This window comes from Thunnus maccoyii, chromosome 2 (genome assembly GCF_910596095.1).
Source record: "Thunnus maccoyii chromosome 2, fThuMac1.1, whole genome shotgun sequence".
Lineage (NCBI taxonomy): Eukaryota > Metazoa > Chordata > Actinopteri > Scombriformes > Scombridae > Thunnus > Thunnus maccoyii.
Window position 1 is genome coordinate 8855336 of NC_056534.1, and position 14889 is coordinate 8870224.

Sequence of the window (14889 nt, forward strand, 5' to 3'; positions counted from 1 at the left end):
AAATACTGTCTGACTCTGGTACATGAACGAATCTGGCAAGACCCCAAGCCCTTGGTATTCTTCAGCATAGAGGAAGCAGATCAGCATGTATGAGATGTGTCAAGGGCAGCGACTGTACAAGAGCTGCTATCAGCAGTCGAGTCGAGTACAATTTTGAGTACTGAACGATGTAAGCATTGCAGGGAGTCAAGTATACTTGTTTTTAGTGGCTAATGAACGGTATCAGTAACAGGAACAAGAAGAAAAACATATTTTTTGACTGGAGGGTGACTTTAAAGCAACAGTTTTGTAACTTTTACTGAACAATGTCCACTGTGGCAAAAAGTGACAATTAACCACTGGATAATGGCACAAGATTTTATTGGTCTTTTGTACATCAGACCTTTTGATTTGTCACAGTAGGGAAAGCACATTAACAATAGCTCCGTTTTATTCAAGTGTCCCAGTAAGTCATGACAGTGTGACAGCGAGTCAGCATGCACAACACCTGGACACTGAAACTGAGGCGGCTAAATGGAATTCAACCATCATTAATTTCATTACTTACAGCTGTGCTTTTAAAAGCCAGCTCCCATGAACAGTGATGGGCTGTGGGTTGAATGGGGAGAGCACTGTCAGTCAAGTGACCCTCATCTTACAGGTTGTTGTGGTCATTTGAGAGTCTCCAAGGACAAATTTGACAGTGGCCACTGTTGGAATTGCACGTCACCTGACACCTACTACTTTATGTATAGAGTTGCGAAGGTGCGATCCTGTTATTTTTTCCCGTAGACAATGTTACGTTACTCACAGTTTGAGCACCTCTACGGCTTGGATCAGCATGAAACTCTCCTGGTTAAATCATCAGTACAAAAGATGAACAACTGTGTTAGAAAATAAATGTCTTTTTGATAAAAGTAATGAACATAATAATAATAATAATGAACAACATTTTGGCACAACGTTTTGTTTACAACTTCAACAAGCGCTTCGAATTTATGCCGCTCTGATTTGCCCCGTAGCAGCCAATAAACTGCCAATAAACTATAATAACTGCCAATAACCTAATAATTATTTTTCCATTGTTAATGTAATAAAAGTCAATAATAATGTATATGTGCATAATGTAATAAATTGTTACATTTTTGGCTGGGTTAAAAAAATCATAAAAAATGTAATAACTGGAGCTGATAATGTAATTATATACTTATATCACTTTATTTAAGTTTTATTTATTGGCTATAAAGTGTCGGACTTCCATGTCATATAATATGAAGTCTATTGCTCTTTGAAGATGCTTTTTCGTCAAATACAAAGACCACCATTTCTTCTCATAAAATATCATCTTGAATTAAACATATTTAAATTACTTTTTCAAGCAAACTGTTTCAAGCACACTATTATAACTATTCAGCTCTCTCTATGTCTATATGTATATATAACACACCTGACTCCTGCCCTATTTACATCCCTGGTTATTTGAATACAGTCATGACAAGTTCGACAAAGAGTCTAAAACTGAAACAAATGATATTTATAGTTCATTCTTGAAGACGTCTATTTTTTTTTGGCAGTCCCCAAAATTGACCACTAGATGGTAGTTGGAAGTTATCCAGTCATGTGACTCTGACATTAAACTTTCTTCCTTTGTCTGTAAACGTCTGTCTTCCTTATCACACATGTTGAAAGGTAGGCCTAATTAGTGATTTAATTTAATTTAGTAAGTACAGTTTATTTAGGTGAGATTCATGCACATAGATGAACATTTCTTATATAGTTAGTGCAAGAGGATATACACATTTTGTTATTACAAATTTGTATATTGAAATTGAAAGGTTGAAAGGTCATTCTAATTAATTGAAGATCATTGTGAATTAAAGATTGAGGTTAATTAAAGATGACATTTTTGATAAAAAGAAATGGTGGTCTTTGTATTCGAGTGTGTGTGTGTGTGGGTGTGGGTGTGTATGTGTGTGTGTGGTCAGGTTTTTGAGCAACTATTTGAAAGAGGAAACAGTAAGGGTAAGTGTCATGGAAGTGTGACACTTTATAGCCAATAAATAAAACTTAAATAAAGTGATATGAGTATATAATTACATTATCGGCTCCAGTTATTACATTTTTTTTTAACCCAGCTTATAATCTAATAACTTATTACATTATGCGCAAAAAGTTATTACGTTATTGGTTTGGAAATTTTATTACATTATGGGTAAGTTATTACATTATCGACTTTTATTACTTTAAGAATGGAAATATTATTACGTTATTGGCAGTTACAGCCCCCTCTGACTGGCTTCTTCTCCATAGCAACAGCGGCTGAGGATCATGGGTATTGTAGTATTCTTAGCCGTTCACTATGCCAAAATCAGACAGAAAAAGTGGTCATAAAATAAATCTATAAGATCATTACATTATCCTATGTTAAGTAATATTGAGGAAATTGTTCGAAGAACCTTTGAATAGTTTATCTCTGACATGCTAAAATACAGTTGAAAAGACCCATGAAGTTCAGATAACTCGTGTTTATTATTGCATATAATTCAACTTGTCATTTGTAAGAGCAAATTTGTGTTACTTTAAGTACAGTTTTTAAAAACGTCTGCAGAAATGAATCAACTTTAACTGTAAAGAAACCCCAGTGGTGATTTAGGCTATTCATCTTTACACAGGCTGTATAGTTTAAAGTAGGCCTAAAGCAACATGGACGATTTGATCAAATTTGAATGCGGTGTAAAACCATTAAAAATCAACAACAGAGACATTTACTGTGTATTTATGTTCATGTTAATTGATACACCAGCGCTGCTGCCGTCGATATGTGGAGCCACGATAACGCTTCTACCCTGGGCACAAACTGAGGAACCGGCAGGAGGAGCCACACCAGAGGAAGAGGAGGCTGAGGAGGGAGGTTGCCCAGCTGTTGATCCCCCTGGTGGAGTAATATGGAAATAAAAGAAAGAGAATAGCAATGATCTTTTCTATTTAAAACAAAGCTTGTGCAGAAAGATGGAAGCCTTGACTAGTTGAAGCACTTCCTAACATAGAAACTCGTGATCTACTGCACCTGCATATTCTTTCTTTAACTTCTCTGCCGCATTGTTGTGGTTTATCCTCTTCAGGATTTGGATTGTGATGTTTACAGCTGACTCTTCGCCGTAGCTGTCTATCATCTTACCCATAGTGTCTTGCCGGTCTGCATTCTCTAGGTGGCCCTTACGAAGGGGCTGACATCCGTCCAGCACTGGCTGAGTGAGGTTCCACAGAAACCTTTTGAAATCATTAGCACACAACTCATCCAGAGTGTCTAAGATCAACTGTGGAACCTGCATTTCTGATCACTGAAAGGAAGGAAAATAAGATTTTTCAGTTTGCAGATTAACCTGCAAAGTTGAGCCACTTTTTATGTTTAGTTGAAAGTTCACCCCTATCTAGCATGAAAGTTCTGAGACTTGGTCTTCCTGAATGTAAAAAATCTGATATTCTTGGATACTTAAGATCAATTTGCAATAAAGATTTCAAAGATTTATTTCTTTAACTACCAACAGTGCTTTGGAGGTAGAGAGACGCCACATTTTTAAGATACTCTCCCAATACTGGATTGATCTTTAATTACATATTCATATAAATATAACTTTTCATTAAAAGTTGTCTGTATCACTACTTTCAACTACACTGGCAAAATGCCAAAAATAACTAAACTTACTTTTATGCGACGTATGCACATCACTGTGGAACTGAATATTTCTTTTAGCGTGGTGTATTTGATATTTAGCTTCAATAATTCAACAAATCAGAAGGGAAGTCTACCTTTTTAAATATTTGTCTCAATATATTATTTTAAAAACACACAAATAGAACATCAGACAGCATCAAACTCAGAGTCAACTACATGTAAGCACAATAATAATAATATAGTAAAGTGTTATATTCAAGCATCCGTGTCATAACTTTGATTTGAAGTCTAGTTGTGACAAATCTTTTCTTAAATATCTTAGTAAACGTCTTACCGTGGCAGCACCAGTAATTAGACAGAAGTCCTACACAGAAGACAATCTACTTAAAATGCAGCAGCATTGTGCAGTGATAGACAACTTTTACTTTCAAATTTAGAGCAAAAAATAGGAAGTTCAACAACTGCAAACCACAAGTACATACATATAAGTTCAAGCTCATGTTAGAAAGAGAAAGAAATGCTGAAAAAGAGAAACAAAGTCAAGACAGAGAGACTTAAGTTACTAGTTCTCCTTTGAAAAGTCACGTATGAAAGCGACACAAAGCACAAAGCACGTGTCAAATTTCCCATCATCTGACTCATCTAACCACTAAGGCCACATCAGGGATTTTATTTATCCTTTTGAAGTTATATAAACTTATATACCAGATGCAAATTGCTCATAGAACAGCATATTCTGTGAGCTTTGAGAACTAACAGTCTTGTGGAGTGCAGTTGTTTGATATTTTATATCAAAGATTTGACAAATCAGCAGGTAAAACTATAGTCTGTTCTGTCTTTTTAAGTATTCATCTCCACAAGGTTTTATAAAGAAACCCACACAAGACAAGTATAATTCAAAGATCACAAATATGTATTTATTTCACAATCCTCGTCGTTCTGGTCTTGGGTTGGTCCAAACTAAAATGATATACATTCATCTGCATATTCACTGCTTTCCCAGTTATGTAAAATAATCACTGGTTTATTTGGTTTTAAACAATTTAAAGAAGACAAAGCTTTTAAAGAATTACATGGTGTCTAATAAAGGGTCCACTGACTGACAAAACCAAACACATACAATGAACTTAAAATCACAATCAGAAACAAATCTTCTTAAGACTTTCAACCGTGATATGAGAAATGGCACACAGAGTGTTTTTGGTTATCAGCCCCTGAGGTTTTGCTGCTGCAGCTCCACCTGCTGACGTGAGGTAGAGATGACAAAGCACCATACTGACATGTTGCAACTATGAAAAGAGCTTGAAATCAAAATCTGTTTAAATCCGAGCAGTGACAAACTGGTGTGAATTATAGATAATGAACAGGCCCTTTTCACAGAGAACATGTTGATGTGTCACAACAGGAAAATCACAGGTGTAAATAATAATATTAATAATGGCAGACCTGAGCAATTGTGATGTTATTAGTAACATCTGTGCTTTTCCTTTTATAACAAGTCAAAATGCAAAAGACACTGAGGACAGGCAAAGGAATGATAAACACATCATATGTTCAAAACACACATACAGAATACTATTGCTAATGCAGAGTTATAATGCTTAAGATTTTCATATCAAACCCTGATTTTGAAACCAGATATCTACTGTTGAAATAGTTACAATATTTGTTTTGATATTTTGTAGCAAACCTGTAGAAAAAAATCTGATTAAAAATACTGATAGAGGACATGATGTAACTATAAATATTATGATGACAGCTGTGAAAGGAAATTTATATTCTGCCATACTCAATGTCATATCATTATAAATGTGATGGTCATCATTAAATTTATTCTTTAAGACTTTAAAAACAGGGTCAGATGTGAACGGTTGTCAAGACAACAAGATATGATGTGAAAGATCATAGTGATCAAGAAATTGTTTTACCTGGATACATTTAGCAAAAGTTAAAAGTGTCACATTTCCAAAAAAACGTAACTATGATTTTCCCCTAACCTTAACCCCATGGTTATTATTGTAGCCATGACGACGAGGGTGATCATTTGAACCCAAACCATGATCTTTACCTAAACCTAACTAAGTGGTTTTTGTGCCTCAGCCTAACCCGACCGTAACCACAGCGTTGTCACATCATAAAACATAATTATTTGTTTAACTGTTCTGAATAGCACACCCACATGACGTCCTGCTGAGCAGCTGCTCTTCACTCTGCAGTAGAAAAAAAAACACAGATACAGTTAAACAGTTAGAGACACGTGAAAACAAAGATGCAATTTTGATTGATCAGCGAATTTAACAAAGTCACCATCTACTGCACCTGCGTATGCTTCCTCTAACTTATCTGCGGCGTAGTTGTTGTTCATTAGCCTCAGGATCTCAACAGTGATGGCCACAGCCATCTCTTCACCGTAGTGCCGTATCATTTCATCCACAGTTTTCATCTGGTTTGGATTCTGTAGACGGCACTTGGGAATTGGTTCACAGCCATCTAAGACGCCAGTACCAAGGTGCCAAATAAATCTGCTGAAATCATCGTCATTCAGGTCATCCAGAGTCTTAAGGAGCAGCTGTGGAACCGCCATTTCTGCTCACTGAGGAGGGGGAATTCATTTTCAGTTTTCAGATGAGCTTTCAATGTTAAGGGATTGGTTTGACATTTTGGGAAATATGCTCATTTGCTTTGTTTAATTTGAGTTTAATGAGAAAATCAATACCACTCCTGTATCTGTCCATACTGTTTTACAGGGGGATATGTGCTGGTCTGTTTTTTGGCCATGAGCAGTGACTTCCTGGAGTCTTGTCATCACAGTAAGGTTGCCATTCAACCAGTAGAGACACCAGGAAGTCATCACGCCTGCTAAAGACGTAGTCTGGCACATAACCCTCTGTACAACCACCACTTGACATTTTTACACCTCAATCATTGTACAAATTAAACAAACAAGATATAACTTGTTAATTAGTGAGTTTGACTTTGATTGTTTTTGTTACATTTGGCCAGAGCAGGCTAGCAGTAGGTTTTATGCTAAGCTAAGCTAACCGTCTGCTAACCGTAGTTATACTGAAGGGACAAATATGAGAATCTTACTGATCTTCTCATCTAACTCTGGACAGCAAAGCAAATCATTTCCCAAAATTTCAAACCACTTTGTGTCATTTCTTGCTGGCAACAAACACACATGACAGAAAAAGTTTAAATTCTGACACACTAGAAAGAAAACCATCTAATCCTCAGCAAACACAGTATGATGGAAATCAGTGATTCCATGTCAAGGTTATGATTCATTACTGGTCTCAATCATAGTAAAAATGAAACAAACAAGATAAAAGTGTTAATTACACACTTTGTTAACATCTGTTTACATGTTTGGAGATATTCTGCCAACTAACAGACACACAAATTAACAAACGGGACCGAAATAATCGTCTCTTTCACCCCGGAAACAATGTCATTAAGAAATGGATACTGATTTAAATGAATATTTTTTTACTGCACGAAGGCACAAAAGTTAAAAATCCAGGAGCGCATCGATCACCAGTAAACTTTTCAAAATGCCAGATGTGTGTGACGGCGCGCTGTGCGTAAAAACACTTTTCACACGATATATTAAAAAAAGTGATGTACATCTGAAAACAACCACTACTAACAGGCCTCGACAACACGACCAGGCGCCGCCCGGTTCGATGTAAACACACTTCTGTAACTTTACATTTGTAATTTGACCAATAAGTGTTGCACCAGGATGGCTGCACCGTCGCAGAACCAACGTGCCAGAAACTGCGTTTTAAAGAGCGTTAGATATAATTCAAAAGAACTTACCGTGTCAACAACAGCCCACGGACACCTGTTACATATGATAACGTACAGAAAATGGCGCAAACCATCTAGTTTCGTTTTCAGCAAGTTACAAGAAGTTTTGCGTAATATGAGTTAATGTTTAAGTGGAGAGAAACTAGTCAGAGTGACGTTTGTTCCTTTGTCTTACAAAAAAGTTACCTATGAACGAACAAAACATCCTAAATGAATGAATGAATGAATGAATGAATAAATGAATAAATACCATGTTATTGGGAAAGACGCCCACCCACTCATCCTGTGCCCACCAGTAAAGATGATAACCTTTTAGTAAAAGCTTCCATTTGTAAATGTCCATCTTGCTTTCTTTTGTTTTGGAATTTTGCACATAAACAGATTTTAAGGTAAGTTGATCTAATTTTTCCTCACTGGTCTTAAAGGATCTGTGTGTTTTAACAAAGGCAAACACAGAAAACTGTTTCAGTATCCAGTTGGGGGATTCATGTGAGGAACTATTCATTAGTTTGATGCAAAATATAAAATTGATTAAAACTGACATGCACATACAATGTCATGTATGTGCATGTGCTTACACGCTTTCCTTCCATCCATTTGCAATAACACAAGTTACAGGTCACTTTCACTCCCTGTTGACAACCTAAGTGACCGTCAAAAAAATGAAACAAATAAGTGACCACAAACACCACAATTTAATATTAAAGGACCAGTGTGTTAGATTTCGTGGCATCTAGTAGTGAAGTTGCAGATTGCAACCAACTGAATGCCCCTCCCCTTCCAAGTGTGTAGGAGAACTTACGGTGGCAGTGAAAAACATGAAAGACCCTCTCTAGAGCCAGTGTTTGGTTTGTCTGTTCTGTAGAAACACAGCGGTGCAACATGGCGGGCTCTGTGGAGGAGGACTGGCTCCCTATGTAGATATAAAGGGCTCATTCTAAGATAACGAAAACACAACAATGCTTATTTTCAGGTGATAATATACTAATTAAAACATACTTATGAATATTATATTCCATTTCTCCCAAGTCTGTTCTGCTAGATGCCACTAAATTGTACAATCTGGTCCTTTAAAGGCACATCCGCTGTACATACATCCCTGTTATGTCTAGCTCCTTGTCAATTTTCTTCCCCAGTTAATCAAGTTCAGTTCCATTTTTCATATTATTTTTACTAATAGTTACTCACTAAACAACTACAAGGTCCATTCACCTATTATTTATAGATATTTGAAGGTTGTTATGGTTTACTATCACCCACAATTAAATACAACCATCATTCAGAGTCCACAATAATAACAATACATCAATAATAAACTATACCAGAATTATGGACTACCTTTAATTGAAAGTGCCAAAGGTGATCTTGTGTTTTTCTGTGCTCTCTACGAAGGTTTCCATCAAAGACTCGAAGTCCAACCTGTTCATAATATCATGATGGACATGCAGCAACTGTTAAATAATAAGGGTGTCAGTCTTTTTTGTGTCATGGTGCTCCTTAACCACGTTAAATGTGGAGAATGACCTCTCGGAGGAGGTGACAGACGCAGGCAGGCACAGAAAAAGCTCCATAAATATTTCAACCTCTCTCAGAAGTTCCTGTGTTTGTGGTTGCAGTCCCCCAATAAAATCAACTGTTTAGCTACTGTATTACTGTAAAATAACTGTTAACTGACCCCGACCCTTACACTTTGACCTGACGTGGAATTCATCAAATTCACACATTTTAACCATCTTTTTTTCATATATTTTCTCACAGGCACCTTGTCATATGCTGTTCAAAATTTAAAACAAATGTGCAGGTAGCCCATAATTTATGGTAAAATAGCCAACTATTTACACATTGTGTTCCACCCTTTGAAAACACGGGGTGCTACAGCACCTTCAACACCCCCCTTCCTGTGCACATGATCCCTAACGGTTTGGGGCAAAATGATCCAGGGGCATCTTCTCCCTCCCCTGTATTTTTCAGTGCAGTCTCATTGTTTTGATGTGTAAAATGAAATAAAAGACACAATTAGCATTCAGATAAAAAATATGGTTAGTGAAGAACATAACTACAATCTACAATAATTTACTCATAGACCTGTCTTTAAATCATAGAAATGTTGACAAAATTCAAAAACTATTAGTTATTTCACTTTGTTTAAGGCCTTTAAAGCTACACATCATTAAAATTAACAATTGAAATGAACTTGGCCTTGTTTAACTTGGAGGACTTGTTGAACGTTTACCACGTTCCCCTTGTTGGTTTAGCATGTTAGCATGCTAACATTTACTAATTAGTGAGACAAAATTTCATTTTAACCAGATGATGAGAAGTCAGGAGATCAATGTTAGTGTAGTTCATCCTCTAAGGACCATGACGGTGTGTAACAAATTTCACAGCAATCCATCCAATAGTTATCAAAATATTTAATAAAAAAAACTAAACAGTCAACCTCATGGTGGTGATAGAGGAAAAGTAAGAGCATCACCAAATCATCATAATGTTTTCTCTGAGGACTTTGAATATCTGTTTGAAATTTCATGACAATCCATCAGATCAGCCCCTGAGGTTTTGCTGCTCAGATGTGGCTCCAGCTTCACCTGCTGATGTGAGGTAGAGATGACAAAGCACCATACTGACATGTTGAAAGTAAAAGTTTGTTTAAATCCCAGTATCAACAGTTTTCTGGGCAGTGACAAACTGGTGTGAATTATAGATAATGAACAGGCCCTTTTCACAGAGGACATGTTGATGTGTCACAATAGGAAAATCACAGGTGTAAATAATAATATCAATGATAGCAGACCTGAACCATCGTTAATGTTATTAGTAACATCTGTGCTTTTCCTACTTTGACAAGTCAAAATGCAAAAGACACTGAGGACAGACAAAGGAATGATAAACACATCATATGTTCAAAACACACATACAGAACATTATTACTACTTTAGAGTTATAATGCTTAAGATTTTCATATCAAACCCCATTAAAATGTTCTGAGAGGGGACATGATGTTACTGTAAATATTATGATGACAGCTGTGAAAGGAAATTTATATTCTGCCATACTTGATGTCATATCATTATAATTGTCATGGTCATCATTAAATTTATTCTTTAAGACTTTAAAAACAGGGTCAGATGTGAATGGTTGTCAAGACAACAAGATATGATGTGAAAGATCATAGTGGTCAAGAAGTTGTTTTACCTGGATACATTTAGCAAAAGTTAAAAGTGTCACATTTCCAAAAAAACGTAACTATGATTGTCCCCTAACCTTAACCCCGTGGTTATTATTGTAGCCATGACGACGAGGGTGATCATTTGAACCCAAACCATGATTTTTACCTAAACCTAACCAAGTGGTTTTTGTGGCTCAGCCTAACCCGACCGTAACCACAGCGTTGTCACATCATAAAACATAATTATTTTTTAACAGTGGTTTTGGAAAGAACAAACAAATGATGTCCTGCTGACTGCTGCCGATAGGGGCGCCAGATTAGAAAATGCTCCTATATGTCGTTCTAGAGTCACATGGTCAAAAGATGTATTTGGTCGTTTAATTTATATTTGTATTTAAGTTATGAAAGATTCCATCTTTAGGTGTTACCAACTGGGTTACACTGGGTCAAGCATGGGCCTTGAGGTCACAGAGTAAACACCGGTGTGCCGATGGTGACCTGAAGCTCCATGCAACGTGACCTGAACTAACGCGGGTAAAGTGCAGTTCCTCGTTTAGAAACTAATGAGCCAATAGACTAACTTTGCATACGGTAGATGCACTGAGTTTGACCATTTCTGGGCATATAGTGCTTATGATCTGATCTGTAGGGGTTTAAAGACCAAAGTCAGAGCTGAAATCCTCAGAACATTAGAGACGGCATCAATGTACATTCAACTTTGATTGATAAGGGTTTCTGTTCTCCGCTTGGCCAAATGTTCAATAAATATTCTCAGCATAAGACATCAAAGGCTCCTGGACACTTTCTTCACTGATGAGAGCTCCTCCATGACATGAACCACAACCTCATGATGTATTCCCTTCTAGTCATCCTGGTTTGGTTTGTTGTTTCATGAGTTTATTTGTTGATGGTTATATTCCATGATCCAGAGGTGCCACCGTTGACTATTGGGGCAATGATCACGCTTCCATTCTGAGCAGATATTGCAGCAGGAGGAGCAGGAGCAGCAGGAGGTGCAAAAGCAGAGGAGGAAGTGGAGGATGTAGCTGCTCTTTTCTCTGCAGTAGAAAAAAAAACACAGATACAGTTAAACAGTTAGAGACACGTGAAAACAAAGATGCAATTTTGATTCATCAGTGAATTTAACAGTCACCATCTACTGCACCTGCGTATGCTTTCTTTAACTTCTCTGCGGCGTAGTTGTTTTTCATTTTCCTCAAGATCTCAACAGTGATGTTCACAGCCATCTCTTCACCGTAGCCCCGTATCATTTCATCCACAGTGTCCGTCCGGGATGCTTTCTCTAGACGGGCCTTAGGAATTCGTTTGCAGCCGTCCAAGACATCATTTGTAAGGTACCAATTAAACGTTTTAAAATCCCTATCAGGCAGGTCTTCCAGAGTGTCAAGGAGCAGCTGTGGAATCTGCATTTCTGCTCACTGAAGAGATAAAAGAGAGGAAATTAGTTTTCAGTTTTCAGATGAGCTTTCAATGTTACGGGATTGGTTTTACATTTTGGGAAATAGGCTCATTTGCTTCGTTGCAGAGAGTTAAATGAGAAAATTGATATGACTTCTGTATCTGTCCATACTGTGTTTCTGTGTTTTACAGGGGGATATGTGCTGGTCTGTTTCTTGTTCAGGAGCAGTGACTTCCTGGAGTCTTGTCATCACAGTGAGGTCGCCATTCAACCGGCAGAGACACCAGGAAGTCACCACTCACGCTGAAGATGTAGTCTGGTCTGTACAACCACAACTTGAAATTTTTACACCTCAATCATTGTAAAAATGAAACAAACAAGATAAAATGTGTTAATTACGGCTAGCTGTAGTTTTTATGCTAAGCTAAGCTAACCGTCGGCTAGCTGTAATTATACTGAACAGACAAATAAAGAGATTCTTACCGATCTTCTCATCTAATTCTGGGCAGCAAAGCCATTTCCTAAAATTTCAAACCACTTGTCAGTGTCAGTGCTCGCTGGCAACAAACACACATGACAGAAAAAGTTGAAATTTTGACACACTAGAAAGAAAACCATCTAATTTTATAGATCAAACAAATCGTCATATTAAAATTGATAATGAAAATAACTGTTAGTTACAGCCCTAATCAAGTCTGTAGCTGTGAATGTTAGTAAACTGTTAATGAAATGAAAATGCACTCTGGTCCAGATGTAATAATAATAATAATAACTTTATTTGTATAGAACTTTTCAAAACAGAGGTACAAAGTGCTTTACAGAATAAGATAAAATACACAGTCATGATAAAACCTGATAAAACAGAGAGTATAAAAGGAACAGGTACAACAGATAAGCAACAGATTTACTGTAGAAAAGCCTTTCTGTAATAGCAAGTTTTGAGGATTGATATAAAACAGGTTACTGAATTTGCTGGCTGAAGTTCGTCAGGTAGGGAATTCCATAGTAGTGGGGCAATAACCACAAATGCACGGTATCCTTTAGTAATGAGGTGGGCTGTGGCGACAGTAAGGAGGGTTTTATCTGAGGAACGCAGGCAGCAGCTAGGCTCATAGGGTACAAGTAAATCTGTGATGTCAGTGGGAGCAAGTTCATGTGTGTTGCAAGTATGGGTATGATATGGTCTAAGGCTGCTGTGGTCTGTGAAAATAGTCACATGGAGGCCTTCAACGTATGGCCTAAAGTGTTCTTAGGCCCAAATAACGGCCAGACACTCTTTCTCTGGAGTTGGGTGTGGTTCACCAGAGGGTGACTAGCATATGCCACAACAACATCTCTGCTTTCATCATCCCTCTCTCTCATGCGTCTGCATGAATGAAGAAAAAGATGTGTAAAGTCCAGGAATCTCAGGACAGGTGCTGAAGTTATGCAGCTTTTCAGGAGATCAGTCAGGATGAGTTGCCATCGTGAGTTGTTTTTCAAAAGCTCTAATATCAGTTATCTTTTGTATTACTCAGATCAACGATAGCAAACAGGGTTTACATAACCACTATAGCATATAAAATTATAATGTGAAAAGGCATCAAAACATTATACTCCTTAAAATCACTTTTCTCCAGAAGAAAAAACTATATTGCTGGAAACACTTGAAGAAGAATACACATTTGATAATCAAGTGACGTCTTGGAACAACCCCTTGATCGACCATATGCTAACTGTGTCTTTCCTGCATCTGACCTTTTTGATCCTACCTGAATGCAGGGCCCCCTCGTGTTTCTGCCCCTTGATTTCAAGGTTTTCAAAGTTTAGTTGAAAGCGGTGTTTCACCCACAGTAGGCTCTGCAAAGCGTCTGGGCATGCCCGTTCATAACTTCGATCTTAACGACGTGCGCAGCTAAACCAGCGTACAGTTCAACACGGCGAATAAAAAGGGGTGAAAATCACTTCACCTCGTGTAGTTGCACTGGTACCGTTTCGTTAAGGACATGCAGACTCCGGTCGTCAAGAAAAATGTCAAAGGAAAAGGTGTTCGGGCGCCACTTACAACAGTTTGGTCCGTGTTTCTTGGTTGAAGTAGAAGAAGACGAGTCAGAAACTCACAACCACGCAGATATCGGAATTTCCGCAATGCTCGTCGTTTATTACTAATATTCACATCAACCTTACCGAGACCGGTTGAACGGCTACTATTTTATCATACACGAACAAAACAGAGGCGACACGTAACCAATAGGCTACTCTTGGGTTGAGGGGCAAAAACAAGACAGGCGCTCAATAACACACGTCCTTTCCCAGGATTCGCGCCGTTCTTTCAAAGAGTACAGGGCGCTGTCTGATGACGTTGCTTCTCTCGTAGCTACGCACTATATCTTAAAGGTACGTTTCACAATTTCGACTTATAACAATGTGTCAGATTTTTTATTCTGTAAATCATGAAAAAATCATCAAAATGCATTAAATTAGTGATCACAGGTTACATATGCCAGAATTATAATTCTGTAAATCATGAAAAAAAACCACAAAAATGATGAAAAATGTCCCATCTCACAACGTTAAGAAATGCAGTGACCCTTTTTCATAAGTCACCTTTTGTAAAGGGTTTATAAGTTGTAAATAATGACTTTATTAATGTTTAATGAATCATTTACTAATGTTTTACACATCAGTTTAATAAGAACAACTTTGAGGTTGCCAGGTTTTGGAAAATCCTCCTTCAGCATAACACTTGCTTAATCTTTCTTAGCTAACTATTAACTTAACCAGGAATGCCCCTCCTTCTCCAATTGACTCTTCAACCACTTAAGTTCTTGAAAAGGACTGCATGAGTCATAA

At 37.4% G+C, this 14889-nt stretch overlaps 1 protein-coding gene across 2 annotated transcripts; it reads right to left on the reverse strand.

Moving 5' to 3' along the window:
• Positions 1-2489: 2489 nt before the first annotated feature.
• LOC121886395 (caspase b-like) lies at positions 2490-4045 on the reverse strand. 2 transcript variants are annotated; one of them, XM_042396325.1, is made up of 3 exons: positions 3990-4045; positions 3047-3320; positions 2490-2911 (listed from the first exon to the last, which is right to left on the reverse strand). In XM_042396325.1, the coding sequence occupies exons 2-3, from the start codon at positions 3309-3311 to the stop codon at positions 2745-2747; spliced, it is 432 nt and encodes a 143-aa protein (XP_042252259.1). In that variant the 5' UTR covers positions 3312-3320; positions 3990-4045; the 3' UTR covers positions 2490-2744. The 2 variants fall into 2 exon arrangements, with proteins under 2 accessions (XP_042252259.1, XP_042252267.1); XM_042396333.1 differs by lacking the exon at positions 3990-4045 and having other exon boundaries at positions 3047-3460.
• Positions 4046-14889: the final 10844 nt, after the last annotated feature.

Coding starts and splice junctions, on each gene's coding strand:
- LOC121886395 (XM_042396325.1), bottom strand. CDS start 3,311: ATGCAGGTTCCACAGTTGATCTTAGACACTCTGGATGAGTTGTGTGCT. Junction 2,912..3,046: donor GTTAAAGAAAGAATATGCAG/GTGCAGTAGATC, acceptor TTACTCCACCAG/GGGGATCAACAGCTGGGCAA.